The 16,587-nt window shown below is 44.9% G+C and overlaps 2 protein-coding genes across 2 annotated transcripts; one reads left to right on the forward strand and one right to left on the reverse strand.

Moving 5' to 3' along the window:
* Positions 1 to 85: 85 nt before the first annotated feature.
* On the reverse strand, positions 86 to 9,972 carry tubgcp2 (tubulin gamma complex component 2). The gene is made up of 18 exons (XM_083687823.1): positions 9,909 to 9,972; positions 9,355 to 9,515; positions 8,700 to 8,828; positions 8,282 to 8,452; positions 7,850 to 8,009; positions 7,437 to 7,644; positions 6,894 to 7,093; positions 6,304 to 6,493; positions 5,904 to 6,049; positions 5,552 to 5,732; positions 4,961 to 5,141; positions 4,493 to 4,665; positions 3,928 to 4,056; positions 3,590 to 3,710; positions 2,817 to 2,960; positions 2,244 to 2,360; positions 1,742 to 1,905; positions 86 to 695 (listed from the first exon to the last, which is right to left on the reverse strand). Exons 2-18 carry the CDS (start codon positions 9,502 to 9,504, stop codon positions 620 to 622), a joined length of 2,640 nt encoding a protein of 879 aa, XP_083543949.1. The 5' UTR covers positions 9,505 to 9,515; positions 9,909 to 9,972; the 3' UTR covers positions 86 to 619.
* Positions 9,973 to 10,226: 254 nt separating this feature from the next.
* Positions 10,227 to 14,117, forward strand: kctd2 (potassium channel tetramerization domain containing 2). The gene is made up of 6 exons (XM_083687845.1): positions 10,227 to 10,834; positions 11,098 to 11,206; positions 11,451 to 11,542; positions 11,904 to 11,999; positions 12,180 to 12,305; positions 12,574 to 14,117. The coding sequence occupies exons 1-6, from the start codon at positions 10,484 to 10,486 to the stop codon at positions 12,601 to 12,603; spliced, it is 804 nt and encodes a 267-aa protein (XP_083543971.1). The 5' UTR covers positions 10,227 to 10,483; the 3' UTR covers positions 12,604 to 14,117.
* The last annotated feature ends 2,470 nt before the right edge of the window (positions 14,118 to 16,587 follow it).

The following is a 16,587-nucleotide window of genomic DNA, read 5'->3' on the forward strand; positions in this document are numbered from 1 at the left end:
AGTTTTATCGGAAAGCCAGCCCTGAACATGTTAATAATGGGAGTGGTTAAATTAGGTTAATAAAGAAGGCGACAGAATATTGCTTGGAGACAACTTTTATTGAACGAAAACATAGATACATTTTAATGAGGTAACAATAAGTTACGTATAGGCCAACATAGTTCCAAGTTTTAATGTCATTCTGCTCAGAGGAATACATACTGGTACATAGGTCCTAAAGTTCTTGGTTGTTTGTTTACTTGAGGGCACATATATGAGGACATACATCCTTACATCATATCCTTCCTCCATGGGGAGGGGCACTATGTTACAAAACAACATGCCAGTTTATTGAACCAAGCATGAAACATTCCTCCCTGAAGGGGATGGTGGTGGTTACTATACAGGGATACATGAGTTGGGAAAAAATAAATACTTATTGCTGGGTCACCGTTGGGGGGGCTTTACGCACTACAGGGCCGTCCCAAACCATGCCGCGCTGACTCTGATATTTTTCCTTTCACACTGTCCTTTCCAGCACTGTTTCAGCAACTAGACCGGGCCGGACCACTATGGCACTATAGGCTTGGTTCGGCCCTGTAGCGTAACCCGGGGTTCTGACATCTCACATAAACCTCTGCTACACCGCTGCCTTCTGACTCCTCTCTATGGCCATCCTCTCCAGACGCTCGGTGTAGAAGCCATTGAAATCCAACCTGTGTGGAACGAAGAAAAGTTATATTACCGTCTATTCGATTGCATCATGGCATTTAGGCCAACAACCTATAATAATAATAATAATAATAATAATAATAATAATAATAATAATAATAATAATAAGTGAGTGCATACATTTCAGTATATACCTGTGGGGTAGGCAACTACAGCATTCAGGGACCAACATCCTACACTGTTTTTTTATTTATTTGATTGTTTTTATGTTTTTAGGGCATTTCTGCTTTATCGGGACAGAGACAGTAGAGATTGACAGGAAGGAAGGGTGAGAGAGAGGAGGGATGACATGCAGGATATGTCGAGGGTCGGAATCGAACCAGGAACCTTGCGGTTGTGTTGTATGCGCATCAGCGTGCTACGCCCTTTAGCCTCCCTGCACTGGTTTTCATCCCTCCCTGGTCGTTAGCTACTCAGAGAGTGAACACACCTGGTTTCTCTGATCAAAACTAGAATGAAAACCAGCAGAGTCCTTGCATGATAAACCCACAGTACTCTAAGAGCAGTCTCCTACGGTGTCTGTGGATGAACCCACAGTACTCTAAGAACAGTCTCCTACGGTGTCTGTGGATGAACCCACAGTACTCTGAGAACAGTCTCCTACGGTGTCTGTGGATGAACCCACAGTACTCTGAGAACAGTCTCCTACGGTGTCTGTGGATGAACCCACAGTACTCTGAGAACAGTCTCCTACGGGGTCTGTGGATGAACCCCCAGTACTCTGAGAGCAGTCTCCTACGGTGTCTGTGGATGAACCCACAGTACTCTGAGAACAGTCTCCTACGGGGTCTGTGGATGAACCCACAGTACTCTGAGAACAGTCTCCTACGGTGTCTGTGGATGAACCCACAGTACTCTGAGAACAGTCTCCTACGGGGTCTGTGGATGAACCCACAGTACTCAGAGAACAGTCTCCTACGGTGTCTGTGGATGAACCCACAGTACTCTAACAACAGTCTCCTACGGTGTCTGTGGATGAACCCACAGTACTCTGAGAACAGTCTCCTACGGTGTCTGTGGATGAACCCACCTGTAGATGATGTTGATCATGCTGTGTTCACAGTCATTGGTGCTGTAGATGCTGAGCTTGTCCAGCAGGTCCAGGAGCAGGGTGCTGAAGTTGCTGTCAAACTTGCTGATGGTGGCCTCGAAGCCCGCGTCAGACTGCAGGGCGTCCACGTGCTCCGCTAGGAACTGAGGATGGGGGGGTGCGGTGGGGGGGGGGGGATGAGGATGGGGAATGACAGGACAACAACAACACAGATGAGACACAGTTGTGAAATTCCTGTAATATATGATTGTATCATTGTATCATAATATATGATTGTATGAATCACCATGTCTGCAATGCGGCTGCATTACGTTAATGTGTTAGATTACCAACTCATATATAATTCACGATTATAAGCACGTAATAAATCCTGCAAAGACACCATCATGTTTTCCAACTAAAAGCACTTGTACATATTGTCTATAGCAGGGCAATGTACACATATCCGGTGAAGAGTACAGTACTGTAGCAGGCGGGGTACCTTGGAGGTGAGCTTCTTCTTCTCTGCTTCCTCAGTGCGTTCACTCTTGGTTGGAGGACCCTGCATGGTCCCATGCTCCAGGGACATACGGTCCAACTGCATGCTCTGGGTGAACCGCTACCACAGCAGGGAGGGAGAGGGGGATGGAGGGGGAGGGAGAGGGAGGGGGAGAGAGAGGGAGAGAAAGAAAGAGAGAGAGAGAAAAAAAAGAGAGATAGAGAGAAAGAAAGAGAGAGAGGGAGGGAGGGAGAGAGAGAGAGAGAGGGAGGGAGGGGGAGAGAGAGAGAGAGAGAGAAAGAAAGAGAGAGATAGCGAGAAAGAAAGAAAGAGAGAGATAGAGAGAGAGGGAGAGAGAGAGACAGAGAGAGACACACACACACGTAAGGATCAACAGAGTGAGGATAACACAACAACACAGTAACACACAAACAGTGTGTAGCACATCTACGAGAAAACACAAGACCGGTCACCTTCATGCGTCAGAATGTTACGCAATTAAGTACCCGGATGTTCCCGGTAATGACCTTCGACACGCCGAGTCTGGAGTTCCACACCCGGCCCGACCCCACAAACCTGCATGCAGTTGGTGAACATGACGCACACGGGCATGAGCTTGGAGAAGATCTTGAGCAGCTCCGGGTTGGTCAACATGCAGTCCTTCAGACAGTTGTCCAGGAAACTCGTGTGATGGCACAGGACGTCGTCGATGTTGGAGGCCTGAGGGCGGGTTGGGGGGGGGGGGGGGGGCGGGGGACGACAAAGGACGGACTGATAACGACACTACAATACCTCAATGTTGACAGAGTGGCTGCTCGGCGGCGCCACCGTCAAGTCTATGCACTTGACAACAGCAATGTTGTGTGAAAGGACAGTAAAGAAACATGTATGACACTGCAATGAATGGCTGTCTACTGTGCTGTCACAGAACAACAAGGCATTGATAGTCAAATGCGAATCAATGATCTCCCTGTAAATGCGAATCAATGATGTCACTGAATGACGAGACAAGAGCTGGACACACAAGGGGGTTTACCGCCCCACGGGGCCGACCCCCCAGGACCGTACTGTGCTGGCTCGGATATTTTCTTCTCACAAGGTCCTTTCCAGCTCTGTTACAGTAACTGTGGTGAATGCGTCACCAGGCCAGTTCAGTTCAGTTCAGTTCAGCTCAGTTCAGTTCAGTTCAGTTCAGTTCAGTTCAGCTCAGTTCAGTTCAGTTCAGTTCAGTTCAGTTCAGTTCAGTTCAGCTCAGCTCAGCTCAGCTCAGCTCAGCTCAGCTCAGCTCAGCTCAGCTCAGCTCGGTTGGGCTCTGAGGTGTAAATTAGGGTTTGGTCTCTTCTGCTTACCGACTTCAGGTTGTTCTCCATGATGTGCCACGTGGGTTCCATGACCTCAAACATCATGTAGTACTGGATGTTCTGGACGAAGTTCAGCATGCGCTGTCTGAGGGCGAACGCAGTCGCAAACCTATAGTATGAAAGGGGGTGAAATAAGACCGAATATATATATAAGATATAAATATTTTCAGATTTATACATTTGAAGCTGAGAGTCCTCCATTTAACAATAGTATTCTCTAACAAATCAGATTAAAACATTGTGACATATCCAAATGTTTTTGTAAGACTTAAGCATTAAGATAGACAAGACCCAGGAAGTTTACACAAGGGATTTTGTAAGCTCACCATTTGGCCGTGTGCAGGGAGTACTGTTTGGCTGTTTTGTTGCTGATCCAGACGTTGCACAACAACCTCTCCACATGTTTACAGTAGAATATGTGTCTGAACAGCATCTGATATCTGGTCAGCGCTTTCCTGTCAGATAGACGCCATTTAGCCGACGCTTTTATCCAAAGCGACTTACATTGCATTTTTCAGTATATATGGTCCCAGCGGGAATCAAACCTACAACCTTAGCGTTGTTAGCGCCATGCTCTACCAACTGAGCCACAGAGAAGATAAGTATGTATGTAGTGGACACATCTTAGCTTGTTATCAATGCCCCAAATATTCCTCACCCTCACTTAAACTCATATTACATTTCAAACACAACACAGTTAAAAATCTAAATTACCCGGTACACATAATGGTATCAATTGTAAACATTACTTCTATATTTCCTTACACCAAACATATTTTTTATCTACTAATACACTCCCCATCAGCGTGTGCGTTATTTCTGAGGACGTCATTTTCACCTATTTTCACACAGGTATTCACATCCCGTCACAACACGGAACACTGTGCCCACCTGTTGATGATGAGAGAGAGGGGCCACTTGACGATGTAATCGAAGGAGAAGGCCTCCAGGCCGCTGAGAGCCACCTCTGTGGGGTCAGCGTTGATGATGGCCTTCTCCTGCTTGGTGTCTATGGCCAGCACCCGCAGCAACTGGGTGATGACGTCATGGGGCATCAGGTCAATCTAGGGGGAGACAGGAAGAGAACGGTGTCCAGTGTTGTCATTGGTTGGGTTGTGTTCCGAGGGTTGTCATTGGTTGGGTTGTGTTCCGAGTGTTGTCATTGGTTGTATTCTGGTGTGAGTTGATGTAAGTCTCCATAGTTTTTATATTATTTTAATAATTGTGTTTTTCGGGTTATGATGTTTGAACTAGACCTATTTGTCAGGAGGATTGTCCTTCTACCATACAACCAGCAGAGGGCGCTGCTGCTGTAGTAAATGAAGCATGACTGCCAGGTTAAGTTTCCTGTTAATGTACCTTCAGGTCGTCCTTGAATGGGTCAGTGTTGGCAGTGCTCATCCTCAGAGCCAGCTCCAGCAAGGCCTCCAGGCGAGGAGGGACGATGTCATCCACGGTCTTCTTCAGCTCCTCCTCTGTCAGGTCCATGAAGTGGACGAAGAAGTCTCCTTTGTCCATCAGGAAGTAGTGCTTGATTGATCTAGGAATTGAAAATACATCTTTTAACATTCAACATTCATTAAATGCTCTGTAGTTGTGTTGCTATTCTGTAACGTTTATGACCTGCTTATAGATGTAGAAGACGTATGCATTATGAATATAAATCGTTACCCAATATCAGACTTAAACACTTTAGACCTAGACCTGAGCTAAACCACACTGTTAATACAGACTCTCCATTGAGCATGCTTTTTAGGCTTAATCTGTGTCCAGAATCTTGGCCCCTCTATATATATGCCATTTAGCTGACACTTTAATCCAAAATGACTGACATTGCAGTGAGTGCATACATTTTTCAGTATATATGGTCCGAGCGGGAAACGAACCCACAACCTAAGCGTTGTTAGCGCCATGCTCTACCAACTGAGCCACAGAGGACCACATAAGCACCTGAGGCGTGATACCAGCTCCTTCTCCTCCATCAGGAAGTCCAGCAGCACCTTGCTGGCGTAGTTGTAGGCTTTCTCTATCTGCTCCACGTAGGCTCTCTCCTTCAGAGTGTACAGGACCTCCTTAGCATCCGGACACGTCACGTCACGGCCACACTCTCTGACCACGTTCAGATACTTCCCTACAGGACAGGAGGGGAGGGAAAGGGAAGCCATATTTAGGGGCGGGAGTCGAGGAGAGGTTCAATACAAAGGATCTTGATACATACAGTGAGGCGCATTGACCATACATTGACCGTTGTCATTGCACGTTATTGCATAGTAATTTGAACAACAAATCTGGTACTGTTTACCTGTGCTCAATATTTTGTCTGCCATTTTCTGAAGGAAGGAAGGAATTCTGTGTTGCACGATTGTGTACCGCTGATCCCAATACTTGTCGTTGTAGTCCTCCTGAATCTTCTCTTTCTGCAGCTCGTGTTCCTCGACCATGAACTCGCTGTAAAGATATAAAACATAATTGCACTGAAGCCTGTGAACAAAACATTCCCTGTCCAACTCCAACACAAGACAGCAGTCTGAGACACAATGTAAAACTACTGATAAAAGTCACGGGCTTGCTCATGGCTAACATTAGTGATTGTTTATTTATTTTTTTATTTATCCTTTATTTATTCAGGGGAGTCCCCTTTGAGACCAAGGACTGCACTAACAATGGACCTAGTAGAAGTGAAGGGCTTCATGAGGCAGCACCTGTACGGATCCTTGATAATCCCCCTGTAGATCCACTTCTCCAGGATTTCAAAGTACGGGACGCTGGCTGCTTTGGTGAGGTAGAGGCACAGCTCCTGGGCCTGGCTGTCTCCGGTGTAGTTGAAGGTGCGGTCGTGGAGGAGGCTCAGCGTCAACCCGCCCATGCAGTCTCCTTTGTCCACTGAAGAGGCTGGAAGGTACAGAACAGGAACAGGAAAGCTACTGACAGTGTTGACAGGAGGGCATAGGACATGGATGGCAGACGTGGATAATGTTGGACTAATTACTATCTATTATGGTGACAATAAGAAAAGATGTTGTGTATACGGCCACCAGAACCTACTGTATACGCTTCAAAAGAGTTTAAAGGTTCTTGTAAACCAGCTATGCTATTGAAAGGCTAGCAGTGCAAGTGGGGGTATTTGAACTTGAGTGAGTTTACCATCTCAACTCGTTTGCACAGGCCTTGGTCCCGGGCCAGCACCAACACACCTGATTCAGTGAGTCGGGTTGGCACTAACAGCCTGCACACACTGCAGCTTTCAGTCAGGACCGGGACTGAACAACACTGTGTTAGTATGGAGCCTCACCGATGGAGGCAAGGATCTCCATGGTCCTCATGGTGGGCTGGATGTAGAACCACAGCTTCTGCAGCGAGAGAGTTCCCTGCCTGTGGAGGTGCTCCAGCTGGGTCACCAGGATCAGGTACTCCTTCATCAGAGTCCTCATCGCAGCCGTCAGGGCGTGGTTCACCTGGCCGTACTCAAACGACGACTTCTCCTCTGTAAAGCTGCCGGGACAAACAGGGAAAAAAATAAAAACGCCTCGGTGTCAGTTGTCAGAAAGCACAACGTTATTTGATATGCTTCATTTCCAGATGGTGTGGGAATGGAACAGAATGTAATTCAATATAAGAGAATCCAATGGAATGGAACAGAATAGCATGGAATGGAAAATGATAGAATACAATGGAATGGAACAGAATATAGAGGAGAATAGAATGGAACGGAACATAATAGAATACAATCAAACAGCTTTATTTTTCCAAACTTCAGGGGAACTTCAGGACCACAGCTGGGTCCAGCAATAGTAACACGATAAACTAAGTCCTCCCTCTGTGTAAGCCGACTCACCGTGTTATGGTGGAGTAGTAGGACGCGACTGGTACTATCCTGTTGACCAGTTCTTTGATTGACGTGTCTAAGGTGGGGTCTACTATGAAGGAGCGGTTCTGTCTCCCCAGGACAGGCTGAGCTGTGATGTCTCTACCGTCCACACCAATCAGCACAAACAGCAGGTCCTCTACCAAGGCTTGCTCCTGGGCAGCCAGGGGCATGGTACCTGATAAATAACAACACCGTCAAAAGCCAATCATGTGAGGTTTGAATGTTGGTCGTCTATACAAACCACTGAATGTGGTGCGAACAGTATAAAATTATCTAAAGTTGTTTCAATGCATATTACGATGTGCAGCCATTCAGCTAAGTCTGAAGACGATAGTATCAAGTCTATTTAAATGTCTCAGTAACGCAGGGAGCATATATACCAATAGGCACAGCTGGGTCTGCCACTTGTGTGGACGTAGTGATGAAGTCACCGATCAGAGCAGGCCTGTCGTACACCCAGTTGGGGAACACAGGATTGGGCTGGGTAGGGTTCTTCTTGTTTTGTCTGTCCCTCAGCAACTTTCGTGTGACCTCAGCAGACTGGGACAGAAAGAATACATAATTTGAGTTGCCCACTAACATATCCTGAAGCTAAAATATAGCCCTTCAAAATCTTTTTTTTTTTTTTTTTTTTAAATCTTCCTTTCTTCTAGCATTGTGACTGCCAATAGCCCCTGGTCCTAGCATAGATACATTTTTATTATGACGACTGATGGATAGATGATTCACTTCCTTCAAATGTATTTGTTGTAAGTCGCTTTGGATAAAGGCGTCTGCTAAATGCCACAAATGTAATGTAAATGTATAATTACCTGGGGGACGTTGGAGCTGGCCGTGACGTTCCCAAGTTTCTTTCGTATCTCCTCAAATTCCTGCATCGACATCTTGGTTGGGGCGATGGCGAAGGTTGTGGTGGTGCTTGATGTCGTGTTAGCTGACGCTTCAGACCTCTCTTTGGCATTCTGCTGCAGACACTGGAGCATCTGTACAACATAACAACACAAACACAAATCCACGAACATTGAGACATAACAACAATACACATGCTAAGATTACACTCAAACAGTACAAGGTACTTGGTCAGGTAACAGAAAGGGGCAGTTTCCCAGACACCTAATCTAAATCACACATTCAACAGGAAATCTACATTGAAGACGCTTTTTTTAGTCAGAGATTAGGCTTAATCTGTGTCTGGGAAACCAGAGTAAAACTGCCAAACGAACAGCTTACCTCTTTGTCTTCTGTAAGCTTTGACAGCAGGAAGACCAGAGGGTCAAGGTTGCGAACATTCTTGGACTTCAGCTCGTCATATTTCCTCAGGAAGTCCTCAGGCGTTTTGGAATACTCTGCAATTTTCACCTGTGGATAACAGTTAAAAGGCCAATGGCATTAGCAGACAGTGGCCCTGTCTAGAAAACAACCGACTGTAAACTCTTCTCCCGAGACACTTGTGTAGATCTGGATAGATATTAGCATGACGGTAGTAGTGGTCCTCTGTGGCTCAGTTGGTAGAGCATGGCGCTAACAACGCTTAGGTTGTGGGTTTGATTCCTGCTGGGACCATATATACTGAAATGTATGCACTCACTGCATTGTAAGTCGCTTTGGATAAAAGCGTCAGCTAAATGGCATATAATATTATTATATTATATTATTATTAGTAGTAGTAGCTTGACCCTTGCCCCCTGATAGGCATAGGTAGGATTTTGCTTGCAAGATCAACAACTACCTTTCCAATCATGTCAAAGTGTTTAGGGAAGGAGAATAGGGGATAGTTTCTGACATTTGTTTACAGTGAGTACACAGGAAGAACACAGGACATGTAGCCTTAAGCCAACCATGTTTACTTCCCAATCCCCAGATAACATCCCTGCTGGTGCATCACCTTGGCTCCATGCGCGGACACTGTTGTGGTGACGTAGGGAGTCCTGTTCTTCTGCAGCAGGTCGATGTACTTCTCTGCCCCGTCACCCCCTCGCACGTGGAGCAGGCTGAGCAGCTCGTTGACGTCATGGTGTATCCGAAACTCACTCATGGCTCTGACAGCTGACATCAGAGAGCAAGACAGGTGTCAATCAAACAGATTTTGTCTCTGTCAGCAGTTTTCTTTTTTACTGATTGTATGATGGAACAAAAGGCAGGAATATCAGCTATAATGTAAAGGCCGAATGTAGCTAAACTAGCTAGCTATGGTTTGGATGGAACAACAGCAATTTGATCTTGACCCATTTCAACTGAGCAGGCATGGCTAGCCGACTAGCTAACTGATGGTGGGTCAGAAAAAGATGCTTAGCTAGCCAAGCAGCTAGCACTGCAGGATCTTGATATCAACAAAGACATTAAGTGTTATTATTGTCTTACATTGCACCATACATAAACATTATTCAACATCGATAGCTAGCTATGGAGCAGGCAACAGTATACATGACAGCATCTTACCTGAAGTATTCTAGCAGCAGTTACCGCCAACTGTATGGCAACAAAACAGTGGAATCACTTTGCGGTTTTTCACAATAAAGGTTTTTGTTTTAACTAATGTGCCACTGTAAATATATCCTGTTACAGAAACGACCTGAGAGCATGTTGTCATCATTATTTCCGATACGGAAAAATGTGTTTCCATTTACATTGCTTAAGGAGAACTACATTCATTATGTTTGGTGAAGGAGCTCTTATTTTGGAATAGAATGACATAACGGTCCACGGAAGTAAACAGTAATCACGTTACAACCCGGAAGAATTGCCTTCTCCTCTGATTAACGTTTGAATAAACAAGAATGACCAATTTGTTTTAGGGAAAAGATTGTAGGCGATGTGGCTAATGTAGTATGCTTGATGTTAGGTAAATGCATGTCTTACTCGGTAGGGCTAGACGTAGCAGTGATCGAATGTGTGTAGCAACGCCCTAATGTCAGCCACCTTGTCGAGAAAAAGAGCCCTGTTGTGTTTACAAATCGGTAAGAATTATCGTTACCCTGCAGTGTAATAGTGTGGTTGTTTTTGACAAAGAAAATATGGCTGAATTGCACGTTGTGGAGCCGAGTAGTACTAGCACTATAGAACAGACCGAACACCGTGATGTCCGAGGCTCGGTTCGGTTGGCTTCGCCCACTCTCATGATTCCGCCGCGGAGTGGCATGCCCACAAGTCCCGGGGTGTCGAGTACGAGCAGAGCAGTGTTTGGGTTCCCGATGAAGAGCAACCCCAGTTCCCCGTCAGATCCAGGAGAGAAGCCAGGGTCCCGCTGGGTTCGCCTCAATGTTGGTGGAACGTATTTCGTTACAACAAAACAAACACTATGTAGGGATCCTAAATCGTTCTTGTACCGATTATGTCAAGACGATCCCGATTTGGACTCTGACAAGGTAATGTGATGTTCTGTTGCCATCATGTATTTTCATCATGATGTGGTCCTATATCATCAACGCGACATTCATAATGCATTGTGTTCATGCTGTACAACATCATCGATTCAGTATGAGATCTCATTAAAGTGATGAGCTGCCTGAGAGTGATATCATCAAAACACCAGGAGGCACTTGGATTCATCTTTAAAAAAACAGTTGAAAACTGCGGCCCTCCTGTTGTAGCACCACTGATATGAAGTTCTCCCTTGTCATTCTCTCAGGATGAGACAGGAGCTTACCTGATTGACAGGGACCCTACATACTTCGGCCCCATCCTGAATTACCTGCGGCATGGAAAATTGATCATGGACAAGAACTTGGCAGAGGAAGGTAAGACTGCCAGAATATTGCAGACGTTGGCCTAAACATTTTAGGAGAATAGCATCCATCACACACACACACACACACACACACACACACACACACACACACTCACACATCGTCTAATTAGGGGCAACAGGATGCAGTGGACAGAAGTATGCTACTACAGGATGAGCATATCTGGGATATGTAGGTTATAACAGGCCCCTCCCCCTGTTATTGTGGTGTGACCTAAACATTGTCTGGGTCTCAGGTGTCCTTGAGGAGGCGGAGTTCTACAACATTGCATCACTAGTGAGGCTGGTCAAGGAGAGGATACGGGACAACGAGAACAGGACTTCTCAGGTACGTAGGACGTCTGCGAAGGGCCATAAGCTGGGACGGGTTATTGGGCCATAGGCTGTGATGGATTATCGAATGGAGTCCTTGAAAATGCTAAACAAAACTCTAAAATGGGACTGATGGTGTCTGAGTAAAGTAGATGTGTACTGTATGTTGACGTGTGTGTGTGCGCGTGTGTGGTGTGTGTTTGTATGTATGTGTGTACTGACACAGGCAGTCAAGCACTTCACTCTTCAAAACACTTACCGGGTAACCTTATGTGTACTGGTAAATGTGTGTGTCTGTGTGTGTACGGGTATGTAGGCACAGTGGCCTTTACTGTACTGTCGTTATAAAGAGTGTGTGTTTGTGTTGCGTCTCCCAGGGCCCAGTGAAGCATGTCTACCGGGTGCTGCAGTGCCAGGAGGAGGAGCTGACTCAGATGGTCTCAACCATGTCTGACGGCTGGAAGTTTGAGCAGGTGGGCTTGGTCCTTCTTTTTATACATGACCATTGAATCTGCAAAGTCATTGATGGCAATATCCTATCCCTATTTCCATTGGCTCAACATGTTCTATTGAATTCGGAAAAAAATAAATAATAATTGTCCAATGAACTAACGCCGTTCCCCTCACCCATTCCTTCCTGTCTCGACTCACAGCTCATAAGCATTGGCTCCTCCTATAACTATGGCAACGAGGACCAGGCTGAGTTCCTGTGTGTGGTTTCCCGGGAGCTCAACAACTCTACGAACGGCATTGTCATCGAGCCCACTGAGAAGGCCAAGGTGAGTTCAGCCATTCAGAGAGAAGAGAGGAGAGAATACTGTATGCGACACGTTTGTTAGATTCCCACTCAAGTTTCTCTCTTAGCCGTTTCCTAAACCAATCCTAAGTCTGTCACTTCTCATTTCGTGAGGGGATGAAAAAACTGTGTTGAAAATAACGTCTTCCCTTAATTGAAAGGCGGTATTATCATGAGTAGTGTATTTCTGCTGGTGATGGCTCTAATGCAGGCTTTGTCTCTCCCACCCCACCCCCCTACTACACCTGCAGATACTTCAAGAGAGAGGTTCCCGGATGTAAAGAAGCAACCCCAACCCACCCCCCCTCCAGGCCTGAGTGAACACTTCTCAGCCCCACATGACACATCTCCCTCCAGTCTGTCCTCTGAACCACCTCACTTCCACCATGGTCAATTAGTTCTCCCCTTTCACCCCCCAACTACCCCCTGCCTTCACCCTCACCCCCCCCCTCTGGTGTGCCTTTCCAGAGTGGGGGTCCCCCACCCCACCCTCCCCTCTCCCCTATAGTGCTGCAACATAACCCTCATGAAGCATCACCATTTATTTTTTTTAATCTCAGTTACAGTCATGAACATTTTGGAGGAATTTAAAGAGATTACAACAGATTATTATTATTAATTATAATAACTGTTGTCATAAGATGGTTTTGACCCTTATCACAGGCCCATGTTGCCCATACTACATCCAAACAGAGCTAAATCGTCATCATCATCATCATCATCATCAATATCATCATCATCATCCTCATCCTGACTCCGGTGATCACCCAGTTAACAACAGAACCCTTTTCCCTTGTCTTTCTGGCTACATCGACTCGGCAGAAAACTATGATTTTTCTCCTCAGGACTCTTAAAGGACATAAAAGAATGCAGGAAACTGTGCCCACTGCCCAGCCCCTCCCACAACTCTCTAAACCCACCTATGGGGTGAGTGTACAGTATCCCAGCAACAGTGCCCATTCCCATCCTCCTCTATGACCTCCCGTCATGACCTCCGAGGGGGTCGAGGCACAGGGGTGCTACAGCCGCAACCACGGAGAGGCTTCTGGAGAGTGCCTGGACGGGACCACCTCTGCAATGTCTCTCTTCTTTGGGACATCTTGTGGTGCAGTTAGTTCTGCTCTCACAACTGCAATGTCTGCCTGATAAGGCCTGGGGATATATTGGGGAGAGACATGACTGACCCTGGTCTTACAGAAGCCCCACCCACCTCGGCTCATCAGCGCTGACATCATCACACAGTGTCATGACATCATTTCTTGTGGGCTTGGTTCTGAGCCTGTTCATGGGAAGGGCACTTTTCTTTCCGCAGCCGTACTACTAACTGAGGATATTTCAGTACAGAAGAAAACACATGGCTCAAAAGACTACGACTACACACGTGTACAATTGTCAGGCATGTGAGGAATATACAGTAAATCTATATATATGTACAACGAAATTATATGAAAAATTGAATGCAAATGATGTAATTATTGATTTCTGTATCATAGTTGTCATATATTTGTGTATTATGGTGAGTAATTGTATTCCATTTTTGGAGGGGGGAAATATCAATCCTCTACTGATTCTCCTGTTTCTTTCTCCCAACGACAAAGGTGTGTGTTTGTGTATGCAGTGCCTCTGCTTTTTTTTTTTCTCTCCAACGACTGAAATGATAAGCGTCCCGGTTTAGTTTTTAAGCGACAAACTTCAAACTCAAACATCTGAGTATTTTCTTTTCCTCTTTTAGAAATATTTTTGGGTTCTCTTGCATATCTTAAAATTGTAATCAGAGATAAAAAAAAAAAAAGAAGAGAGACAGGTTATTATAAAAGCTATTTATTTGAGATGGTAACTATGGTAACTAGTGTGTCCACTACAGTGGACCTTTGGCCATCTGTACGCTGCCTCAAAGCTCTTCTCTCCCTGGCCTTGGCTGCAGTACAGTTCTCTCCCCCTCTCCCCCCCAAGTGTGCACTAGTCCACTCTGAAGTGAACTAGTTCACACTTCAGAGACGATGGTAGAGAATTGCAACGGAGCCCTTGTTTCATTTTCATGCCAATTTCAATTCCCTGTCCTGTTGCCTCTGTTACGCACCCAGGTGTATGTTCAGTTAACAGTGTTGCTCTGCATACTGCAGTACTGTACATGGATGTACTCTATATCAATTCTAGTGCATGTTAAAATGTGCACATCAAATTCATGCTCTGGAATTGATATGTACCCACGGGAACTTTGCATATATTGAAGATGCAACATGGGATTTGACTTCAGCTTTTTGAGTTATACTGTAATGTAGGAGGAGGAAAAAAGGGAGGGAATACTGCTTTGTTTCTCACTGTTACTGTACATCTTTCTGTGCCAACTGTGATGGGTACTAGCTTGTGTGGGGTATACATCTCTTCTAAAACACATATCAGCTGTCCAAGGTCGATCCTGTTATTACCCCATTCGTGTGACTTCTGAAAAGTTGAACTTCACCTTGCCAGACTTGTCGAACTGTGCCCCAACAAGAGCTAAGGAGTGTCCTTTAGGTGATTTACGGTAATAGATCACATCCTTTTTATTCCACTGGCGTTGCATACTCTATACACCTTTCCTGTGTATAACGATTATTTTATGCAATTATGTTATATCAGCATGAACAAGAAAAATAATGCTTTTGATGGAGAAAAAAAAAACTAAACAAAAAACATGTGCCGTTGTCACACTCCCCTGACTGTTTCGTCAGGCTTCTAGAGCTCCGGTGTGTGTATGTTGGTGTGTGACGTTGATTTTTCCTCTTTGAGTGTGTGTTGTGCAATTCTACTATACCAAGACGGAAGCACACAGACAAGACTGTGCGCTGCTTGAGAATGCGTGACTGACTCTCGTCTGAGAGGCAATTTGTTTTTCTATCGCTCTCTCTCTCTCTCTCTCTCTGTCTTACTCTGGGCCTTTTCATAGTCCCCTGTTCCCAGGGAGCACTCTTTCCCTTTGTCCTTGTCCAGTGTTGTGCCTTTGACCTGTGTTGTTCACAGTTGTTCGCCCCCTCCGTCACAGGGCTTGTGTCCTGAGGCATCCTCGAATATCTGGTTAAAAAAAAAAAGAAAAACAGCGATGAGACATTGAGGTTCCCGTGTTGGTCGGTCCTCGGGTGTTTCCCCGTTTTTATTTGTTTTTAAGTGAAAGAGAAATGCCTCCAGGAGGAGACAGACACGCTCCTTGTTGAACCCTGTGCTGTATACGTTAGCTCCTGGGTATTTTCTTGTTTGTCTGCATTCTTCTGCTTTGAGTGAAATGTGCAGATTCAAGTTGTGTTGTCGGATTTACACTGCAACCAACCGCAAAAGAAGCAGAGAGACTTATGACAGACGTAGACAAAGCAGTTCCCTTGATTTTACCTTAGTTAAAGCCAGCAGTGCACTTTTGTTTTGGAAAAAACGTGAAACTGAATATAACTAACTTTTATTTGGCTTTCTCTCTTGAATTGCATGTTTAAGGCAACTAATGCCTTGTATTGTTGATTTCACTTTTAGATGTAATTAATTAACTTTTAAAGCACTTAACTCTCACCATTGTGAATCCAAATTTCTCCTATGGCCTTTCTTTTACCTAAACCCTTAATCAATCTATCCCTGCGGGCTGGATTACTTGAGATTTGAATTATAACTTTGTACTCTGATACAAACAAAAACACATTTCTTTTGTCACCTGCACTGTTCACATATGTGCAATTTTAACAAATCTGCAAAAAAAAGAAATACATATATATATATAGAAAAACCTCTTGTTTGGGCACGTGAAAACATGAGAGCATGCATTGTACTAGAGATTATGGTGTTGTGTACTGGAATCTGTCTGACCTCTGTGTTAGTGCAAAGTGTATACTTGTATACTACATGTACTGTAGGATGCATGGTTGGAAAGCAGGGGGGACATGGCTGTGTGGTAGCTGTAGATTTCTTGTGTGGAACAGCTGGGTCTGCAACTAGAAGTATTCTCTAATCACTATGTTTTGTTGGTTTGTATGTTGTTTTTGTAAACTATCTTGTCATGACAATTTAACAATATAGGTAAAAAAATAAAAATAATAATACTAGTTTAAAGTCGACATTAACAAAATTAACAACACAATCCTCTCTTTATTGTTGTTGAATGAAAACTGGACAAGACTGCAGAGCCCTACCTTGGATTTAGCATTTACTCAACCCACAGTTCCACACACTCTCACACACAAAACAAAGAGGATTAATTGAATCCTGGCTCATTCTGCCATAGTTTATCTGTCGTAAACACCTGC

Source organism: Argentina silus (assembly GCF_951799395.1).
Source record: "Argentina silus genome assembly, chromosome: 16".
NCBI lineage: Eukaryota > Metazoa > Chordata > Actinopteri > Argentiniformes > Argentinidae > Argentina > Argentina silus.

Excerpts from the sequence above, each read along its gene's own strand:
- tubgcp2 (XM_083687823.1), bottom strand. The coding sequence starts at position 9,504 with ATGAGTGAGTTTCGGATACACCATGACGTCAACGAGCTGCTCAGCCTG. Across the intron at positions 7,094-7,436 it reads TACTACTCCACCATAACACG|CTTTACAGAGGAGAAGTCGT; the intron begins GTGAGTCGGCTT and ends TTGTCCCGGCAG. Across the intron at positions 1,906-2,243 it reads AGAAGAAGCTCACCTCCAAG|TTCCTAGCGGAGCACGTGGA; the intron begins GTACCCCGCCTG and ends CCCCATCCTCAG.
- kctd2 (XM_083687845.1), top strand. The coding sequence starts at position 10,484 with ATGGCTGAATTGCACGTTGTGGAGCCGAGTAGTACTAGCACTATAGAA. Across the intron at positions 11,543-11,903 it reads ACGAGAACAGGACTTCTCAG|GGCCCAGTGAAGCATGTCTA; the intron begins GTACGTAGGACG and ends TGCGTCTCCCAG. Across the intron at positions 12,306-12,573 it reads AGCCCACTGAGAAGGCCAAG|ATACTTCAAGAGAGAGGTTC; the intron begins GTGAGTTCAGCC and ends CTACACCTGCAG.